The sequence below is a fragment of the Entelurus aequoreus genome, linkage group LG01, assembly GCF_033978785.1.
Source record: "Entelurus aequoreus isolate RoL-2023_Sb linkage group LG01, RoL_Eaeq_v1.1, whole genome shotgun sequence".
Taxonomy (NCBI): Eukaryota; Metazoa; Chordata; class Actinopteri; order Syngnathiformes; family Syngnathidae; genus Entelurus; species Entelurus aequoreus.
Genome location: NC_084731.1, coordinates 40,967,017 through 40,989,516, shown reverse-complemented (window position 1 = coordinate 40,989,516; position 22,500 = coordinate 40,967,017). Strand labels below are relative to the sequence as shown.

At 40.3% G+C, this 22,500-nt stretch overlaps 1 protein-coding gene across 11 annotated transcripts in view; it reads right to left on the bottom strand.

Moving 5' to 3' along the window:
* ptprt (protein tyrosine phosphatase receptor type T) overlaps nt 1-22,500 on the bottom strand; it is a 541,100-nt gene that overhangs the window by 360,514 nt on the left and 158,086 nt on the right. For all 11 annotated transcript variants that reach the window (XM_062050776.1, XM_062050836.1, XM_062050792.1 and 8 more), the window contains exon 8: nt 13,817-14,110. In XM_062050776.1, the coding sequence (XP_061906760.1) occupies nt 13,817-14,110 (294 nt within the window). The remainder of the gene's footprint in view (nt 1-13,816; nt 14,111-22,500) is intronic.

The following is a 22,500-nucleotide window of genomic DNA, read 5'->3' as shown; positions in this document are numbered from 1 at the left end:
CACACACTCGCTGCCCCGATCAGTGAATGCTATTCATCTTCGCTTTATCTCGAAGTGTGTGTGTCACTTCCTTGAGGAGGTTAAAAACAGACATGCTGCACTCCAACAACTAATGTGACGCAAAAAAAAAAGGTAACCCACCCGACATCCTCCCGTATTTTTGTGTTGAAATAGTGTTGTTGTGCTGACATCCCTCTTTTCTCCTCTCCCGACTCCATCCGTCCATCCATCCTCGCTCCTCCTTAACACCATCCCCGTAACCCTCCCCGAGCACACTAAAGTTTAGAGACAGAGAAACCAGCCTGTTGCCCTGGAAACAAATCTGCCCCAACAGGCCAATTATGAAAGAGCACCAATTAAAGTGCAACCTGTGGTCTTTAATGGCTTTCATCCTGTCAGCCAATGGGCTACAACACACACACACACACACAAGCACGCACACACACACAGGCACACAAACAGAGTCACTGTAGGAGTTTGACAAGAAGGCAAAATGTTCCCGTTTTGCCCTCAAATAAGTTTCAAACATACATGAGCACAAAGCTGCAACCAAGTCTATTGTTGCAAACACATCAGGATCCAATTTGGGCTTCATTAATTGTGAGTACAAGTACAGCCTGTAGGTGACCAAACCCACACACACACACACACACACTCACATAGACACACACACAGGCAAACACACTCGCAAACAGAGGTGGTCCAAATAGCCACTTATACTGCTCTAAACCAGCCCCCATCAGTCCCTTGTAACAACAAAGGCGACACGGAGAGAAAGATACTCAACAAGGACGAGAACGCAGACGCCAATAAAGGACATACTTTGAGGTTCCGCCAAAAAAAAAATAACAAGACTGTGTGTGCGTGCGTGTGTGTGTGTGTGTGTGTGTGTGTGTGTGTGTGTGTGTGTGTGTGTGTGTGTGTGTGTGTGAGAGTGTGTGTGTGTGTGTGTGTGTGTGTTTTCTTGTATTTCTACCCTTCTTGAGACATCAACAAAGAAAACTACCTTCCATATGAGGACCGGTGAACAAGTTAGGACCTAAATCATGGTCCCAATACGGAAAACCATTGCATCTAATAGATAATGTCTCATTTGCACCCCTGGTGGTGAAATATATCAAAGTGAGGGTAGTCCCAAAAAGGAGGGGTTTTTCAATTGACTGAGTGACGGTTTTAAAAGTGCTCCACTGATGGTCAACATATGAAATAACAAGTGTGTGTAAGAAATTGAAATGCGACCTCCTTGGCCAAAACGTATGAAAAAAATCAAATAAATATGTATATAGAGACATACTGTAATAACTTGAAGTAAATAATTAAGATTAAAAACCAATTACAAACAAAAAATTCAACAACAAAAAAATGTACTAACAGCAGTCTTTTTCTCACAATGTGTCAACTTTTTTCTTATAAAATTGGGAACTTGGGAATTTCTCATTTTCCTTGTTTCTGCAATATCGCAATATTTTCTCGTAAAATTAATACTTTTTTTATGTTAAATTATTACTTTTTAATACAAATGGTGACATTTGTCCTATAAAATTTTGACTTTTATCACAATATTAACATTTTTTTTTTGTTGTTCCTGTAAAATAGTGAAATTTTTGGAGTAAAATGATGACTTTTGTCATAACTTTGCCAAGTTAAATTCAGATTATTATTAATATATCGCCAACACTTTAAAGTGTTCTTATAAAATTGTGACTTTTGTCGAGTAAAATTAAGACTCTTTTCATAAAATTGCCAACATTTTAAAGGTTTTCGTGTAAAATTGCGTCTGTTATTGGATAAAATTCCAACATTTATCATAATATTTCACATTGTTTATTATTATTATTATTGTTTTTCTTGTAAAATTTTGACTTGCCTTGAGTAAAATGATGACTTTTATTATAATACTGCCAAAATTCTAAGTTTTTCGTTTGAAATTGTGACCTTTTTCTTGTGAAAATCCACAACAAGCTTTTTTATATTTGCATAGTATGTATATATTATTAATGTTGTAAATACAAATCTTTATATATCTAGAAAGGGTCGTCCTAAAGAGGTAGGCATTTTTCGGAGGTCTCAAGAAGGTAACAAATACAAGAATGTGTGTGTGTGTGTTTGTGTGTGTGTGTGTGTGTGTGTGTGTGTGTGTGTGTGTGTGTGTGTGTGTGTGTGTGTGTGTGTGTGTGTGTGTGTGTGTGTGTGTGTGTGTGTGTGAGTGTGTGTGCTGAAGCGTATTGTTGTAGTTTCGTGACGAGACACCAAAGAAGGTAAAATATACACATAAACCTAATAGGTAGTCAACACAGTCACATATTGTTGATATATGCTGATAAAGGCTTTTCTGGACTACACAAACAAGAATGAATTACTTCCGTCAGTTGGTCAAGACGGGCAATATTATTACAAAATTATTGCCAATAAACAATATTATTGTCAGCATTATTTTGAGATCAAATTAAGCACTGATGTAATCATAATATGTTACAATAGTAATAATGCAAGTAACTCTTTAAACTGTATTATTCAATTTATATTTTTACCATTGTATTTAGAAGATAAATGACTTTTAAATGATCCTAAATATGTACACAAACAATACAAAAATGTTACTCCAAAATTGTTAGCAAAAATTACACTTCAAGATGTTAAAAAAAAACTGGGTCAGGTTGTTTGTTTTTTGTTGCCATCACTTTCTAACATTTGGCATACTGGCGTGTTCGTCCGTGTTGATTGGCTCAACTTGAAGCCAAAATATTTGTTTTTGTAATCATATATTTTCCCCCTAATTTGTGTTACTTTGCAACACTTCTCACGCGCGAGTCCGGACAAGTGACTCGCTGTTGATAGGTGTTGGGCGTAACGATCTAAATATTATTAGTACCGATACCAAGTTGGGTATTGGTATCGAATTGATACGAGCATGATGGGATTGATACTTTTGTTGCAACTGCAGGGTCTCTTCTTGTCTGTACTGCACTGTACTGATGCTATTTTTTGAGGAAATCCACCTGTAATGAAAGTGTTTTTATTGTTTTGTTTTTATTTTGTTTTGTTACTGTTTCTTTTTTATCATTCATAATAGTGATTTTTTTCTAAATAAGTGTGTGTAGTAGAATGTACACCGTTAAATTTTTTTAGATTGATTATTTAGTTATACATTGTTTTTAATTTAGCATATTTTCAGGGCTTAAGAGTGCACCGGTATTTAAGCAACCAAATTTTAGGACAAACATTTTTTTCCACATTTATTATTAAGCTGAGATAGGCTCCAGCACCCCCCACGACCCCGAAAGGGACAGGCGGTAGAAAATGGATGGATGGATGGATGGATATTAGCAACACCAGACTATACACCGCAGATAAATACAGGTAAAAAATGTTATGTACATTTTTATTGACATACCTTAATTGTTTCCAAACGGTACTTGTCAAACGGCAGGAAAACGGCTGATCAAACAAAACAGAAGTCATCGCCATGGACCCACTAGCTCTCCAATCAGCAAAACAGACTACATGACTCCATGATGACGTTTTGGTGAATTTACAAAATGAAGCAATACCAAAAGAATGCCATAGCGAGTTAATAATACTAACACAGACACTTGTAAACGTGTTAGCATATTGCAAACAACGCCAGCTTGATTACATTACGATAGCATGTACAAATATGCATAATATGCATATGCACACAAAGATATAGGGCCTGATTTACTGAAGGAATGGGTGTATTAAAATGTGTAAACCTGATAGCACACGCAAAGCTGATCTACTAAACATGCACAAAGTGATTGCATCTTTTAAATGAGCAGTGTGAGCAGTGATCAGTGTGCATATGTTTCTGTTGTCTGGATTGTGATTCAGAAAAAGTGTTACGGATTATAGTGTTGCTGGTTTAACACATTACACAGAGGTGTAACATATATGTGCACAAAATGATTGTCTCCGTGGTAAAAGCTTGGGGATGCTCTATTTAAACATCCTCGTTTAAACAGAGCGTTCCGCACCACTTATCAATTGCACATGCAGTGTTAGTAGATGACATGCAACATGCTATTTTAATTTTTGCACGCTGTTTAGCGCGTGGTGTTTGGATTTGGATTTAGTAAATCTCATTTATTAATGCCGGCAAAGTTATCGAGTTAATTTTCATTAATCGTTCAATTGATTGGATGGCCTATCATTAGTACACTTCGATAAGTATACTGTATCTGCTGTGTACTTACATTTTGACAGTGTAGTGTTGTACTAAATCAATCAGTCTTCGTGTACTTGCAGGAAATGACGATTCCAGTATGTTCCTGCATACCCTCTCCTTTTTGATGGTGAATTGCAACCACTCGACGGAGCATTATCCCCAACATTTGGACCGTCTGATCATATATCTGCATTGTCTTACTCTATGGTACAATAATCAAAACATCATTTGTTGTGACTTTTTCATTATTTGCATATACCCCCTGCTTCTTGTTTGGGAGTCTTTCCCCTTCCGCTAGGTAGCCAAAAATGGCTTGAGGTTGCTAAGTGTTCAGCATTGTGCACTCACCATTTTGGACTGTTTTAAGTGCAACATCCTGGTACTGACAGTGCACTGCATTCTTACTCTACTTTCAAAGTCAACACACTCATGCACTCAAAAGAGTCAAAAGTACTGACAACTGAGACGCTTTCATGGTGTTTCTTAACAAATAGACGTCGCCAACTAATGGCCTAGTATGAACATTACACTCTATTCACTCCTTTTTGCAGCTCTTTGTGAACGAAGATCATTTTGTTGTCAAAAACAATTGACCGTTGATGCACATTTAACTTTTCTTACTCTAGGATGTTTTCATTTTGTAAGAAATGATCAGCCCACATTCAGCAAGCTTTCATCCACACTCTCCTTGTGACATGCACACACACACACACACACACACACACACACACACACACACACACACACGTACGCACGCACGCATGCGCACACACACACACACACACACACACATACGCACACACTCACACACACACACACACACGTGTAGTGTTACTCATCGTCTCCTCACAGCTCAGTCAAGTGTTGATTAAAGACGCTACACTTCAGTGTGTGTACTGCACACTAATGTTACACAGTAACAAATGTTGTGCCTCAAGCACACAAACACACACAAACACACACACACACGCACACTCACAATACGTATGTCCACACACTCTGAGAACACATTTTCAAATATGTATTCATCGATAAAGCGATGAGTCTGCAGTTTTGTGTGTCCTTGTGTGTCTGTCGCAGCCTATTCAACACTTCACACTCTTCCAGGCCTGTCGACGAACTTCACAAGCCCCCCACAGGGACGAGCACACGGCGCTTACTCCGAATGGAGGTCTGATTCTAGGACCAAGACTGATGAGGTGACGGAAAACAACACTAGCTTTATCATTGTGCGTGTACTGTATCATCTTGACAACTGTTCCTAATATTTTGAGGCAGTGAAACGATAATTAAATTGTGCATAGAACTGTGCTAGATATGTACCACGTTTTTCGGACTATAAGGCGCACTTAAATTCCTTTCATTTTCTCAAAACTCGACAGTGCGCCTTATAATCCGGTGCTCCTAATGTACGGAATAATTTTGGTTGTGCTTACCGACCTCGAAGCTATTTGATTTGGTACATGGTGAAATGATAAGTGTGACCAGTAGATGGCAGTCACACATAAGAGATACGTGTAGACTGCAATATGAATGAAGTAAACAACACCAAAATTGTATATGTTCCATAGAAAATATAGAACATTACACACGGCGCTCTAAAATCTATGAAAATGTTTTAGTATGACTTTGGTAAGCTATGAAGCTGCACCGCTTGATGGATTGTACTGTGCTTCAACATCGGAGTATTATTATGGTGTGTGTATAAGGTAAGACATACAAACGTCCATCCATCCATCTTCTTCCGCTTATCCGAGGTCGGGTCGCGGGGGCAGCAGCCTAAGCAGGGAAGCCCAGACTTCCCTCTCCCCAGCCACTTCGTCCAGCTCTTCCCGGGGGATCCCGAGGCGTTCCCAGGCCAGCCGGGAGACATAGTCTTCCCAACATGTCCTGGGTCTTCCCCGTGGCCTCCTACCGGTCGGACGTGCCCTAAACACCTCCCTAGGGAGGCGTTCGGGTGGCATCCTGACCAGATGCCCGAACCACCTCACCTGGCTCCTCTCGATGTCCGATCCTCGGCTACAGAAGCTAGCTCTTGGGACGTGGAACGTCACATACAAATGTATTATCTGGCATTTTGTTTTGCAATATTATGCAAAAGCAACTTTTTTCTGTATTTGGGATCTGCATAAGTCCTGAAAATGTGCGTGCGTCCGCCTTTTTAGTCCGTGCCGACACCGTAGTCGATAGGCTTCTTCTTTTTCTCTATCTTCTTTTTATGGGACATTCATCCTCCGCTATTGCCATTTCTAATATAAAGTAGTGTAAAGTTCTTCCTTATATCTGTCGGTAAACTCGCCATGAAAGCGCTAAAACATACCGGTGTAGTGAGTTTATATTATTCACCCAAGGAACTTTAGTTATTAGAGAATTCCGGTTGGACGGTTTTTCACGGGACACATCATGAGGAGATGCTGCTCAGTTATTGATTGAAGTAAAGTCTGAATGTCATTAAAACAGTTAGCTCCATCTTTTGACATTTCTTCCACTCCCATCCTTGCACGCTACACCACTACAACAAAGATTACGGGGAGAAGTCGCTGCCGAAGGTGAGCCACGTAAATAAGACCGCCCACAAAACGGCGCATCCTGAAGCGACTGTCAGAAAGCGCCTTGAAGATGATCTGTAAAACATAATCTATGCAACATTTTGACCAAAGAACCACTATTACATGTTATGTAGACCACAAGGAAGTGTTTTCCATTTAGAAAAAAAAAAAAAAAACTCCTTTAATGTGCCCTATAATCCGGTGCGCCTTATATATGAAAACATACCTGACTAGACCCGCTCATCAGTAGTGCACTTTATAATCCGGTGCGCCCTATGGTGCGGAAATTACGGTACATATGTATCTAATTGTGTGGCTTATGTGCAATAAGATGGAGCGCTCAGTTCAACCAGCATCTTCTGCCTGGCTCGGCATAAGGTGGCACAGATTAACATAAATGGCGAAGACAATAAAATAATAAAATGTTTCTTAATGGAAAAATAGCAAACACTTACATTATGTTTTTTATGAGTGTGTAATTTATGGATTTGAGCATCAGCATACGCTACACAAGCGTCCTGAACGCCGGTTAGCAAGCACTCACATTAACATCTGCCGTCCATAAAGCAAGAGGGAGGGTTCACAAATGGAGGATTTATGGCCAGCTTGGGAATTAAAAGTCTATTTTATTCAGGCAACACTTACATGATCATTCTTTAGAGGAAAAAACCATAAGGTTTTCCAGAGAGGAGAGGAGGAGTGGGAGGAAAAGAGGAATAATGTGCAGATGCAAGTGCAAATCATTTCTATTGGAGAAAACCACATAATAGTCATGTCATCTTTAGGTATAGAAAATATTAATACAGCTTATCAATTCTTCATTTATCCATTCATCCTAATTAATATCCATCCATCCATTTTCTACCGATTGTCCCTTTCGGGGTCGCGGGGTTCTGGAGCCTATCCCAGCTGAACTCGGGCGGAAGGTGGTGTACACCCTGGACAAATCGCCACCTCATCGCAAGGCCAACACAGACGGACAACATTCACACTCACATTCACACACTAGGGCCAATTTAGTGTTGCCAATCAACCTATCCCCAGGTGCATGTCTTTGGAGGTGGGAGGAAGCCGGAGTACCCGGACGGAACCCACGCAGTCACGGGGAGAACATGCAAAACACACAGAAAGACCCAGGACCTTTGTATTGTGAGGCACACACATTAACCCCTGTAAAAATGGGTTATACTTGTATAGCGCTTTTCAACCTTCAAGGTACTCAAAGCGCTTTGACACTATTTCCACATTCACACATTCACACACTGATGGCGGGAGCTGCCATGCAAGGCCCTAACCACAACAAGGGTGAAGTGTCACAACGGACGTGGCGGAAGCCGTGGATCGAACCAGGAACCCTCAGGTTGCTGGGACGGCCACTCTCCCAACTGAGCCATCCTGTCGGTTAGCTTAATCTATTGTTACTATAACAATCTACAAGGTTAATACAGTTTGCTTCTCTTTCTTCCCCTCCATGTATCTGTTTTCTTTTGTAAATCAAGTGATCATTACATGTATGTGTTGTTGCATTTGAAACAATTATATTGTTGATAATAGAGGCAATTATTGTTATTATTCATTATCAATAGTGTTATTTCTATTGGTATTTGAATTGCTCCATTTGTAGTGTAATAATGTTCATTGTCATTTCTGTGTTATTAATATTTACTTCACTAACTGCTTCTTTGCTATCACTTTTTGTATCATATTTGTACTTATGGTATTTACTGATGTTGTTCTGTTGTTGTTGTTGTGGTGGTTGTTATTGTTGTTGTTTTCTCTGTCTTATCTGCCTCTTGTCCCCGCAATTTCCCCCTATTTTTTTCTTTCTATCCCCTCCTACTCCAATCCGGCTGCGCCAAACATTAATATAAATCCATTTAATAAAGTCATATACAAATAAGGCAACAAGAGAAGTATCCCACACTTCTCTTTTGCAAAGTAAATCTTTAACGCAAATCTGTGCATCAACATCAACAATATGATTTACCTGAGAAGCTGAACAGGACAAAAAAAAAAAAAAAAGTAAATGCTCAAAATGAAAGTAGCACGCCTCACTTCGCAGAATGCAGATTTCTTACCTCTGCCAAAAAGGCTATGTTTTGGCCTGGGCTTGTGTGTCTGTTTGTTAACAACATAACTGAACCAGTTATGGGCAGATTAAATGTCTGGTTCAGATAGATAGTACTTTATCTATCAATAAAGTACTATCTTTCTGAACCAGTTATGGGCAGATTAAATGTCCAAAAACAATTTATTTTATCAACGACAAATACGAACAGACTTCACTTCCTGCTTACGGTGTTCAACGCCCCCATCTTGTCGGTCCCGCACTGCGCAAAGGATTCTGGGAGATGTGGTTTATTTAGAAATCCAGCCAACGCTAAAACGCCAGAAAAAATCTCCACTCACCAAGTTTTCAGTTGATACCGTCACATGTCAGGGTACTTATTCTGGCATCACTAAGTAACGCAGTTAAGACATAACGAGTGATCGTGGCGCTAATGAGAAAAGGATAAGTTTGTTTGCAGTTACAATTTCATTTTTCATCTCATTATTTAGCAATAAATTTCCCTGCTGTTCAGCATGAATCTTTGCTAGCGATATCAAGATTCAGTATACTGTTGAGCCTACGAGAGATTCATTCATCTAGTTTATTAATACTATTAAGGATATCTTCTTGATGCTAACAAACATCACCAAAGACGCTATGTGGTCATCCTTGGGGGTTCCCATTGGGTTGAGTTGCCCTGATGTGGGATCTGAGCCGAGGATATTGTTGTGGCTTGTGCAGCCCTCTGAGACATTTGTGATTAAGGGCTACATAAGTAAACTTTGATTGACTGATTGATTATTGAGAAGACTTTGAAAGAGACATACCCGGTATTTGTAATACCGGTACCTCCCTACGATTTAGTGTTGCCAATCAGTCTATCCCCAGGTGCAAGTCTTTGGAGGTGGGAAAAAGCCGAAGTACCCAGAGAGAACCCACGCAGTCACAGAGAGAACATGCAAACTCCACACAGAAAGAATCGAACCCAATACCTTCTCACTGCGAGGCATGAGCACTAACCACTGGCCACCGCAAAACAATCACAGTAATTAGAATTTATCTATTCAGCCTAGGGTTGTACAATATACCGGTATTAGTATAGTTCCGCGATACTAGTGAATCATATTCGGTACTATACCGCCTCTGAAAAGTACCGAAGTGTATATAGAACATGTTAAAAGAGAAAGTAAGCAGATATTAACAGTAAATGAACAAGTAGATTAATAATACATTTTCTACCACTTGTCCTTAATAATTTTGACAAAATAATAGAATGGAAAATGACACAATATGTTACTGCATACGTCAGCAGCTAAATTAGGAGCCTTTGATTGCTTACTTACTACTAAAAGACAAGTTGTCTTGTATGTTCACTATTTTATTTGAGGACAAACTTGCAATAAGAAACATATGTTTAATCTACCGTAATATTTTTTGTTAAAATAAAGCCAATAATGCAATTTTTTGTGGTCCCCTTTGTTTAGAAAAGTACCAAAAAGTACCGAAAAGTATCAAAATAATTTTGGTACCGGTACCAAAATATTGGTATCGGGAGAACACTAATTCAGCCTATAAAGCCCTACAAAAAACATCCAAAACCGTCAACAATGCTCCATTTAAAGGTAAAGTTAAAAGTTAAAGTACCAATGATTGTCACACACACACTAGGTGTGGTGAAATGTGTCCTCTGCATTTGACCCATCCCCTTGATCACCCCCTGGGAGGTGAGGGGAGCAGTGGGCAGCGGCGTAGCCGCGCCCGGGAATCATTTTTGGCGATTTAACCCCCAATTCCAACCCTTGATGCTGAGTGCCAAGCAGGGAGGTAATGGGTCCCATTTTTATAGTCTTTGGTATGACCCGGCCGGGGTTTGAACCCACAACCTACCGATCTCAGGGCGGACACTCTAACCAGTACATGTTATGACCTGCATATTAACCAAGCCACAGCCACATTGTTATTGTAAGAGCTAGCAAAGAGGAACTACATTTCTCGCGTAGTAACACAAAATACCCCCCCAAAAAAACACGCTGCCAATTACGGCCCTACTCCAATTTGAGTGCAATTTATCGTATTACGTGTTTGTTTGGGTAAGTTAAAGGCCTACTGAAACCCACTACTACCGACCACGCAGTCTGATAGTTTATATATCAATGATGAAATCTTAACATTGCAACACATGCCAATACGGCCAGGTTAACTTATAAAGTGCAATTTTAAATTTCCCGGGAAACTTCCGGCTGAAAACGTTTCGGTATGATGACGTATGCGCGTGACGTCACGGGTTGAAGGAGACATTTTGGAATAGCACGGTGGCCAGCTTAAGTCGTCTGTTTTCACCACATAATTCCACAGTATTCTGGACATCTGTGTTGGTGAATCTTTTGCAATTTGTTCAATTAACAATGGAGACTGCAAAGAAGAAAGCTGTAGGTGGGATCGGTGTATTAGCGGCTGGCTACAGCAACACAACCAGGAGGACTTTGAGTTGAAAAGCAGACGCGCTACCGTGAGTACAGCTTTGGCTTCCAAACATTTGATCGCTTGCCCGTACGTGCGTGGCGCTATGTGCATGTCATGTACGTAACTTTGGGGAAATATATGTTTCTTGCCGACTCTGATGGCGGCCGGGGTGTCGTCGAAAGCTACAACGCTGTCCGCCGCAGCGCCGCTGTCCTCACCTTGACTTCCTCCGTCTCCGGGCCGCCGATCGCTGGAACGCAGCTGAGCACGGGTCGTGATGAGCAGATGAGAGCTGGCGTAGGACCTACGCCAGCTCTCATCTGCTCATCACGACGTAGGTGGAGAGCTATTTTTTTTAGCATAGCTCTGTCGAGGTCCTGTAGCTAAGTTAGCTTCAATGGCGTCGTTAGCAACAGCATTGCTAGGCTTTGCCAGGCGGTACAGCATTAACATTGTGGTTACAGGTCCAGGGTTTAATAGTATTGTTGATCTTCGGTCTATCCTTCCAGTCAGGGGCTTATTTCTTTTGTTTCTATCTGCAGTTAAGCACGATGCTATCACGTTAACTCCGTAGCTAAAGTGCTTCGCCAATGTATTGTCGTGGAGATAAAAGTCACTGTGAATGTCCATTTCGCGTTCTCGACTCTCATTTTCAAGAGGATATAGTATCCGAGGTGGTTTAAAATACAAATCCGTAAAACAATAGAAACATTTCATTTCAGTAGGCCTTTAAAGATCAACAAATAGAGCAACACAAAAGGTGCACAACTAGAAAGATTATCACGCACACACACACACACACACACACACACACACACACACACACACACACACACACACACACACACACACACACACACACACACACACACACACACACACACACACACACACACACTCATTCTAAAGCTGCATGTAGCCAGCAGGCTTTAAAACACCTGTCATACTTGCCTGCTGCAATACCATCACACACACACGTGCGCACACACACACACACACACACACACGTGTGAATGGTTGTGACAGCTCAACACAGTGCAAATAGCCCTGAAACACATGTTTCTCTCTGCCACACACACACGCACGCACACACACGCACACACACACACACACACTCACACACACACACACACACACACACACACGCACACACACGCACACACACACACACACACACACACACACACACACACACACACACTACCTCTGTTCACCATCACTGCACATCACCCAGCATATATTCTTGTGTAAACAAGAAGTGGCAGCAGGTTTGTTTTGGGGTGCTCAAAGAAGTTGTTCAGCCAGTGAGGCCACTGACGTGTGTGTAGCATGTTGGCGTGTTAGTGTGTATCCACAACTGAGCACCTCCACCAGTGCACTTGAATAAGTACACTGTCTACATGTTGACAGTGTAGTGCAGCATCCCGGTACTATAAGTGCACTACATTTTACCGTACCTCTCAGTGCACTCAGGAGACAAAGGCTAAGCACGGAGGTGCGCAGATTGAGATGCAGAAGAAGACAAGAAGTGCCCAGAGATGAAGATGTGCCGAGCGGCCACTTGATCAGATGAAGGATCACTCTACACCCCCGCTGGCGTCCTCATTATCAGCCATGATTGCCCCGACCTGCCCTCCTAACCCCCCCGCCTAATCTCCGGGCTGCTTCCTATAACGTCCCAATTATCCTCATCTTTGATTGCCTCCAAGAAAACCACAGAAATATTTTCCTATCCCTTTTTCTTCCTTCTGCATAATATGCGTTGTTTTTGTAACCGTGCTTCCATTTCAGCCAATCAGAAGTCAGAATACTAAGTGTGTGACTGGATGGGAATCATACCTTCCGGATTCGCTTGCTATCCCATTTTTGAGATCAAGCTAACTAAGCCAGGGGTGTCAAACTCATTTTCAGATCGGGCGGGCCACATGGAGAAAAATGTACTCCAAAGTGGGCCGGACTGGTAAAATTACGGCACGATAACTTAAAATTAAAGACAAATTCAGATTGTTTTCTTTGTTTAAGAACAGAACAAGCACATTCTTAAAATGTACAAATCGGAATGTTGTTGTGTTGTTTTTACACTTACATGTTGTGGTTAATAGTATTCTATCTTTATTTGAGGTATTTATAATTTCTGAAAAAGTTATACTCATTAAACTCATTGGTGTTAATTTTCAATCTATCAAGATAAAAAATAATAAAATATCAAAATCAAATTACAGGATGTTATGTATGTAGTTTGATCATTTTCCTCAACTGGCGCACTAAGATCAGGTGGTTTATTTATTTTTTACATATGTAGCATCATCTACAGAGATACAAAGAATTGCTATTCCGACACCTAGTGGACACATTTAGAACAGCTGTTTCTTTCATTCAAAAATTTCGGCTAATTATTATACTTTGCAAACTCATCCCGCGGGCCGTACGTTTGACACCCCTGAACGAAGCAAAATGATTAAGTTACCTTACTCAACACTCTCCTTTGCTCAACAAATTTTTTCAAAACAGTTTTCGTGTGGACATGAAAATTTCAATCATACTTCATGTTTTTTCTTCAGGCCTTACCTGCACATTTGGTCCTGGTGACCAGCGGCGGTCCTGGGGGACCAGTCCCTCCCTCTCCGGGTCTGGACAACAAGACCTTGATCTCGTACTCCACATCGGGGTCCAGGTGCCAAAGCTTGTAAGTGGGGGCGTCCACCACGTGGGTCTCGGCCCAGTTTCCCGAGGTGGTGCGGTACTCCACTTCCTTCAGGATGATAGGCCCGTCGCCGATGATGCTGTTAGCGTTGGGTTTGATCCACAGGTAGGTGGCGCCCACCGCCAGGAGCTCGGGCGGAGCGATGGGAGTGGGCGGAGCTGTGAAATAGGAACACAAGTTATTATTATTTACTAATATATTGTGTATAATTCAACACAATTTATATGAAGACTTTCATGATGGTTGATGTTAGTCATTATTATACATAATTAAAAAGCATGGTGGGACAAGGGGTTAGTGTGTGTGCCTCACAATACAAAGGTCCTGGATTCGATCCCCGGGCTCGGGGTCCTTCTGTGTGGAGTTTGCATGTTCTCCCCAAGACTGTGTTGGTTGATTGGCAACACTAAATTGGCCCAATTGTGTAAATGTGAGTGTGAATGTTGTCTGTCTATCTGTGTTGGCCCTGCTATGAGGTGGAAACTTGTCCAGGGTGTACCCCGCCTTCCGCACGAATGCAGCTGAGATAGGCTCCAGCACCCTCTGTGAGCCCGAACGGGACAAGCGGTAGAAAATGGATGGTTGGATGGACGTATACAGTATATACTCTAAAAACAAAGATGGTATATTTTACATTTTAAAAAATGGCAGGACATTTTCCCTTTACAGTAATACACGGTAAAAACAACGACCACAGATTTTAACAATAAAAAATGGGCAGCTCACTCACCAAAATTTTACTGTAAAATTAACAATGGTAGCGTTTTTGAATTTGTAATAATATAATCTGAAAAAGACTGTAAATTGAATGGAAAAGTGCTGGTGACTGACTTGCAAGTTTTTTTAATTGTAAAAACAGGTCTTTGAATTTATTTTTTTTTACAGTAATTTAAAGACGAAACTTTGTGCCACCGATGTATCAATATTTCCGTTTTTTCTTTTTACACTATGTTTTTTTGTTCTTTTTTTTTACATTTTTGCTGGGTTTTTTTCTATTCTTTTTTGTTTGATTTTATTTATAAAATGTGCTGCGGGGTAAATAATACACAACATGCGAGCCATAAATGGCACTTTCGACTACAGATGAGTATTGTTTACATGTTAAACGATAATAGTACCAAATTGGTACTTTGAAAACAGAGCCCAAAGTTATAGTTTAAAAAAATGTGGCGTTTTGTTATATTTTCAAACATGCAAACTCTTGTCAGAAATAAATCATTTTTATTTTTGTGGAATTTTGTAACATTTAGGATGAACATTTTAGTCATTTAAATAATTCAACTCTATAAACTAAATGATAACTAAGCAAAGCATTTAAAAAAATTGAAATAAAATACACAACAAATTGTTACAATTATTGCAGCAATGCAGAAAATTTAAGAAAAGGTCAAGGAAAGAAAAAACGACGTGTTTGTGTTGAAATGTTTGACGCTCATAATTTCGGGGGTTTGTGAATGCACCTTGCTCACTATAACTGTCATTGGTGCATAATGAGGAAGTGCTTTGTTGTCGTTGTGTCAACGGGCTAGCGGTGTTATGAGGGTTGCTGCTGGTTTGTCAAAGTCAACAATAAAGTTTAAAAAGAGTGTCAGACTCTGTCTGCTTGTGTCAGACGCTACATTATTTACAATGTATGACTTGTACAAACTTTGTACAATATCACTACTGCTACATTACTTACAATGTATTACTTGTACAATATCACTACTGCTACATTACTTACTATGTGGTAAGTAGGTGGGCACGGGTGCCATCATAGAACCAAGTTCCGAAGCCCACCCCTACTTCGGACACCCCTGCATTAAGATATTGCCATGGTATTGGTATTATAGTAATATCCCTTGTGATCTCTACTGCTGGCCTGAGTTGTCAATCAAATGCCACAATGCTAAGTGATGCTAATGTGAACTAAAAAGAGACATGTCACTTTAAAAAACATTTTAAAAAGCTGGTGAGGAGACGTTGGATGCATGAAAGTGTTTGGCAACAAAACTAACTTGCAACTTGACTTTCTCATTAAAACAACAAGCCTGTAAAAGTATTGGTAGCTTTATTGCTTCTATTTCAAGCACACAGACATATATTCATATTTATATTTATATACCGACTGATGGTATTAACATGTAGGAGAAGGTGAACTGACCCGAATATTTGGCTCCCCCCAAGGCAGCGCCAGAATATTTATGAATAGAATTATGCATGAAGTCTGCGGGCCCTGTGAGCCAGCTGTCAATCATTCACACATACACACCTTTGCGCTGACTGTGTGTGTGTGTGACTGTATGCATGTGTGTGTGTGTGTGCATCTTTTACAGAGTTCTTCACTTCTCCCAACAATCTGCTGAAAAAAAATCCTGACATCATAAAATAATAATTCAATTGGTGAGAAAACGTGTTGAGAAATGTGAGTAATGCATAACTTCAATTTAACACGGATGATATTTGTCTTTTCTGACTGGTGTTAAACAATACCAACGCGTCCAATAATAATCACCACAAGGACGTATGGTATCCGTAGATTATAATAATTATTGATCTCCTTTAACTAAAAATTGGCTTTTTGTTGCTTTCATTTGGAATTTTGTCCAGGAAAATGTGAAATTATGCAAAGTGTGGGAATTTTGGGGATCATGTCAATAGATCATTTTGATGCTGGGAATCGTTTGAATCAAATGAGAAATGTGGAGCTAGCTGAGTGTTAAAAAACAATAATAACAAATAAGATCATGTAATTCCGAGGACTTTACCTCTTTATAGTGTATTTTTCCAGGCATTCAATCAAAAGATGGCATTTTGTGCATCATTAAATCATAATTAATCGCAAATATATATTTTAATCTTTAATTTGTCTACCTTATTAAAAAAGTGTGCACCTAACATGGGACTAGGGTTGTACCGGTATTTTTTTTTTTGCATCCGCATGCTGCCATGCTGCAGTGACATTATTGAGCCGCAGTGCATGTTGAGTGTCATCGTGCACACACTCACAGAGCGCACCAGCAGAAACAGCCAGGAAAGGCAGTTTTACTGGTTGATAAAAAAAGGTGGATGTAACATAATATAGAGGTATTTGGGCTTCAAAACTATTGATCAAGGTGAAGCTTTAAACAGGGAAGCGCCGCGCTGCAAGCAGTGCTTTAGAACATGTCTCACCAAACGTGGCAAGACCACCTGCGCTTCAATATTAGATAAACATTTAAATAACAAGCATCCAGCCCTGCACAATGTGTTTAATCAATCAATCAATCAATCAATCAATGTTTATTTATATAGCCCTAAATCACAAGTGTCTCAAAGGGCTGAACAAGCCACAACGACATCCTCGGTACAGAGCCCGCATACGGGCAAGGAAAACTCACCGCAGTGGGACGTCAATGTGAATGACTATGAGAAACCTTGGAGAGGACCGCATATGTGGGTAACCCAGCCCCCTCTAGGGGAGACCGAAAGCAATGGATGTCGAGTGGGTCTGACATAATATTGTGAAAGTCCAACACATCAGCGAAAGTCCAGTCCATGGTGGGGCCAGCAGGAACCATCCCGAGCGGAGACGGGTCAGCAGCGTAGAGATGTCCCCATCCGATGAACAGGCTAGCGGTCAACCCCGGAGCAGAGTAGAAAAGAAAAGAAAAGAAACGGCAGATCAACTGGTCTAAAAAGGGAGTCTATTTAAAGGCTAGAGTATACAAATGAGTTTTAAGATGAGACTTAACTGCTTCTACTGAGGTAGCATCTCTAACTTTTACCGGGAGGGCATTCCATAGTATTGGAGCCCGAATAGAAAACGCTCTATAGCCCGCAGACTTTTTTTGGGCTCTGGGAATCACTAATAAGCCGGAGTTCTTTGAACGCAGATTTCTTGCCGGGACATATGGTACAATACAATCGGTAAGATAGGCAGGAGCTTGACCGTGTAGTATTTTATACGTAAGTAGTAAAACTTTAAAGTCGCATCTTAGGTGCACAGGAAGCCAGTGCAAGTGAGCCAGTATAGGCGTAATATGATCAAACTTTCTTGTTTTTGTCAAGAGTCTAGCAGCCGCATTTTGTACCATCTGTAATCTTTTAATGCTAGACATAGGGAGGCCCGAAAATAAAACGTTACAGTAATCGAGACGAGATGTAACGAACGCATGGATAATGATCTCAGCATCGTTTGTGGACAAAATGGAACGAATTTTAGCGATATTACGGAGATGAAAGAAGGCCGTTTTAGTAACACTCTTAATGTGCGACTCAAACGAGAGAGTTGGGTCAAAGATAATACCCAGATTCTTTACCGAGTCGCCTTGTTTAATTGTTTGGTTGTCAAATGTTAAGGTGGTATTATTAATTAGATGTCGGTGTTGAGCAGGACCGATAATCAGCATTTCCGTTTTCTTAGCGTTGAGTTGCAAAAAGTTAGCGGACATCCATTGTTTAATTCCATTAAGACACGCCTCCAGCTGACTACAATCTGGCGTGTTGGTCAGCTTTAGGGGCATGTAGAGTTGGGTGTCATCAGCATAACAGTGAAAGCTAACACCGTATTTGCGTATGATGTCACCTAGCGGCAGCATGTAAATACTAAAGAGTGCAGGGCCAAGAACCGAACCCTGGGGAACTCCGCACGTTACCTTAACATAGTCCGAGGTCACATTGTTATGGGAGACACACTGCATCCTGTCAGTAAGATAAGAGTTAAACCAAGACAAGGCTAAGTCTGACATCCCAATACGCGTTTTGATACGCTCTAATAAAATATTATGATCAACAGTATCGAAAGCGGCGCTAAGATCAAGAAGCAGCAACATAGATGACGCATCAGAATCCATCGTTAGCAATAGATCATTAGTCATTTTTGCGAGGGCTGTCTCCGTAGAGTGATTTGCCCTGAAACCGGATTGAAAAGGTTCACAGAGATTGTTAGACGCTAAGTGTTCATTTAGCTGCTGTGCTACAATTTTTTCGAGGATTTTCGAGATAAACGGAAGGTGGGACACCGGCCGGTAGTTTACCATGAGGTCAGGATCGAGGTTAGGTCTTTTGAGTAGAGGATGAATAACCGCTTTTTTTAATGCTAGTGGAACAGTGCCAGAGGAAAGTGATACGTTTATAATATTTAACACTGATGGACCTAATAATACAAAAAGCTCCTTGATAAGTTTCCCAGGAATTGGGTCAAGTAAACATGTTGTTTGTTTTGTCCCATTTACACATTTTAACAATTCCTCCAATGTTATTTCATCAAAGAGAGAGAAACTATTTTGGAGGGCAGTGTCCATCGTATATACAGTCGTATTTGTGTTAATAGAACCCAGTTGTAGCTGAGATGCATTGTCTTTAATCTCTTTTCTAATGACTTCAATTTTCTTATTAAAGAAATTCATAAAGTCATCTGCTGAGTGGGTGAAGCTACTGGGAGGAGTCCCTTGTTGGGTTAGCGATGCTACTGTACTAAACAAAAATTTAGGATCATTTTTGTTGAGGTGGATGAGATTTGAGTAATATTTAGCTTTAGTTGAGGTAAGCATGCGTTTATAAGTTATTAAACTATCACTCCATGCTTGATGGAAAACCTCAAGTTTAGTCGCACGCCATTTGCGTTCCAGCTTTCTACATGATAATTTATGGGCATTATTTTCTTCTGTAAACCATGGAGTACGCCTTTTAGGGGCCCTTTTTAGCTTTAGCGGTGCTACAATATCAATGGTGTCGCGCAGGGCGTCGTTAAAGTTGTTAGTGAGGTTATCAATAGAGCCCACATAATTTGGGAATGGTGCCATTACCGAAGGCAGTAGGTCAGTAAGAGTCGTCGTTGTGGCAACATTAATGTTGCGGCTGCTATAGTAGTTATTATTATTATTATTAGTTTGTTGACAATGAGTCAGAACTTCGAATTTTATAAGGTAATGATCGGACATTACTTTAGTGTACGGGAGTATCGTAACTTTGGAGGTGGTGACACCCCTGACAAGCACTAGATCTATCGTATTACCGTTGCGATGTGTGGGTTCATTTATTATTTGTGTAAGACCACAGCTATCAATTATAGTCTGGAGCGCCACGCATGGAGGGTCCGATGGGGTATTGATATGGATGTTAAAGTCTCCCATTATGATTATATTGTCGGCGTGCGTCACTAGATCAGCAACGAATTCTGAAAATTCATTGATAAAGTCCGAATAGGGCCCTGGGGGGCGGTAGATGACAGCCAGGTGCAGAGGCAGCGGTGTGACAAACCTCAAAGTAAGCACCTCAAACGAGTTATATTTATTATTTAGGTCCGAGGTAAGGCTAAAGTTTTTGTTGTATATTAGTGCGACACCCCCACCCCTTTTAATGGGAGGGCAATATGCGTTCCCGTATAGCCAGGAGGAGACGCCTCACCCAGCGCAAAAAATTCGTCTGGTTTGAGCCAGGTCTCGGCTAGACCAACGACATCAAGATTGTTGTCTCTAATGACTTCATTAACAAATAACGTTTTGGAAGACAATGATCTTATGTTTAAAAAGCCCATATTATAGGTAGTGGGCTGTTTTGAGGAGTTTTTGTTGAAAGTATCCGTAGTAGCAATATTAATAATGTTACGTTTATTATGCGTAGTGCACTTTAAATAATGTCGACCATATCTAGGAATTGATACGACAGGAATTTTTAGATTGTTTGCCACCTCAGTAAAATGCATGTCCACTTCTGACGCAGAAAAAACATTATGCGAGTTGTATATTATTCTAAGAGAATTGCTATGTGTGCAGGGATTATCCAGCCTGGCACTGGCTCGTTCTATCTTAACAGACTCCTTATTAGCGCTTCTTTGAGGATTAGCCTTTAGCGTTAGCCCCGCTAACAACAACGCCTTTAGCTTTGTTGTTAGCCCCGCCCGACATCCCCGCTTCTGCTTCCGAGCACACCGCTTACGTCTCTTTCGTTGACGGTCTCCGCTAGTAGTGGACGCCGCTGCTTCAAAGGCCACTGCTGGATGTAGCTTGCGAAGAATTCCCAAGCTAGCGAGTAGGTCCACCGTACACGCATCTTTCAGCCCAAAATGGCCCGATCTCTCCACATCCCAGAATCGTAAGTCGGTCGTAAGTGATCACGGAGTGAACACGCTGTGAGCCAGCCATGAAATTGACTGAATTGACGGGTATTTTTTGCCAAATCGGTCTACACTTCCAAGAGCGCCTGCAAGAAGCTGCCGCTGTGAAGCGCCGCCATCTTGGAAAATCTAATGGGGTAATCGTCGCTTTCTCGGTACGAATCGCTCTCGCTGCTGGTGTAAACAATGTGCAGATGTGAGGAGCTCTTCAACCTGTGACGTCACGCTACTTCCGGTACAGGCAAGGCTTTTTTTTATCAGCGACCAAAAGTTGCGAACTTTATCGTCGATGTTCTCTACTAAATCCTTTCAGCAAAAATATGGCAATATCGCGAAATGATCATTAATGACACATAGAATAGATCTGCTATCCCCGTTTAAATAAGAAAATCTCATTTCAGTAGGCCTTTAAGAATTTTGAGGTTTACTCACCTTTTTAATCACACTGCTATTATGATGAACACAACTTGTAGTATGTAAGGTTTGACACGAAATACGTTTTTGCTGCAATATTGATAGCAGCAAATAATAGATTTGACTTACAGTTGAGTCGATGTCAGAATCGATGACACGCCTGCTGACGGCATAATAGCAGTAAAAACGAAATGGGTCCTGTTCACTAGCTTCCTGGTGTACAAATATTACATGTTAAGGCCACACATATTGGTTTTGGCGGTGACTATCCCGCAAGGAAAAGCATCTGATTGGCTGTCGTTCATACCTAATCCACACCTCTCTTTCAGTGTCCCCATTTGAATTGAATGAATGAATGAAATTAGTTTATTTCGGTCATATAATCAACCGTTTTGTGTGATCAATTCAACAGTACAGATCATACATATTTAACAATCATACACATGCACACAAAAATAAAATAAAAAGAATGACTGAAAAACGAATAGTCTGAAGCCAAAGCTTATATTTGCCTATCCTATACTTGAAAATATGATTACCTGGAACATCAACGTTCAAAAAATCAATGGAATGAAAGTAATTGTTACTATATTTTATAATTTTCTATTATTTCACCTTTCAAGGCTTTCTTAAACCTTAACAAAGAACTAAATGTATTAAACTCATCACAGAGCTTGTTCCACCATTAAACTCCTAAAACTGAAATACATTTGTATTTTATATTCGTTCTTACTTTACATATTTCAAAAATCATTACCCCCCGTAAATTATGGTTTTCTCCTCTTAATTTAAATAACCTAAATACAATCTGGAAGGCTGTTGTTCTTTACTCCAAACATAATTTCCATTGTTTTTAAAAATACAATATCTGAACATTTTAACACATTAGAACTTGTAAATAATGGATTGGTAGGTTAATAGTAGCACGCTTTGTGTATTATTCTAATTACCCTTTTTTTTTTAATTTAATTATTGGGTCTATGTTTGTTTTATAAACATTTCCGCAAACTTTAACACAATATGTTAAATATGGAAAAATAAAAGAATAATATAACA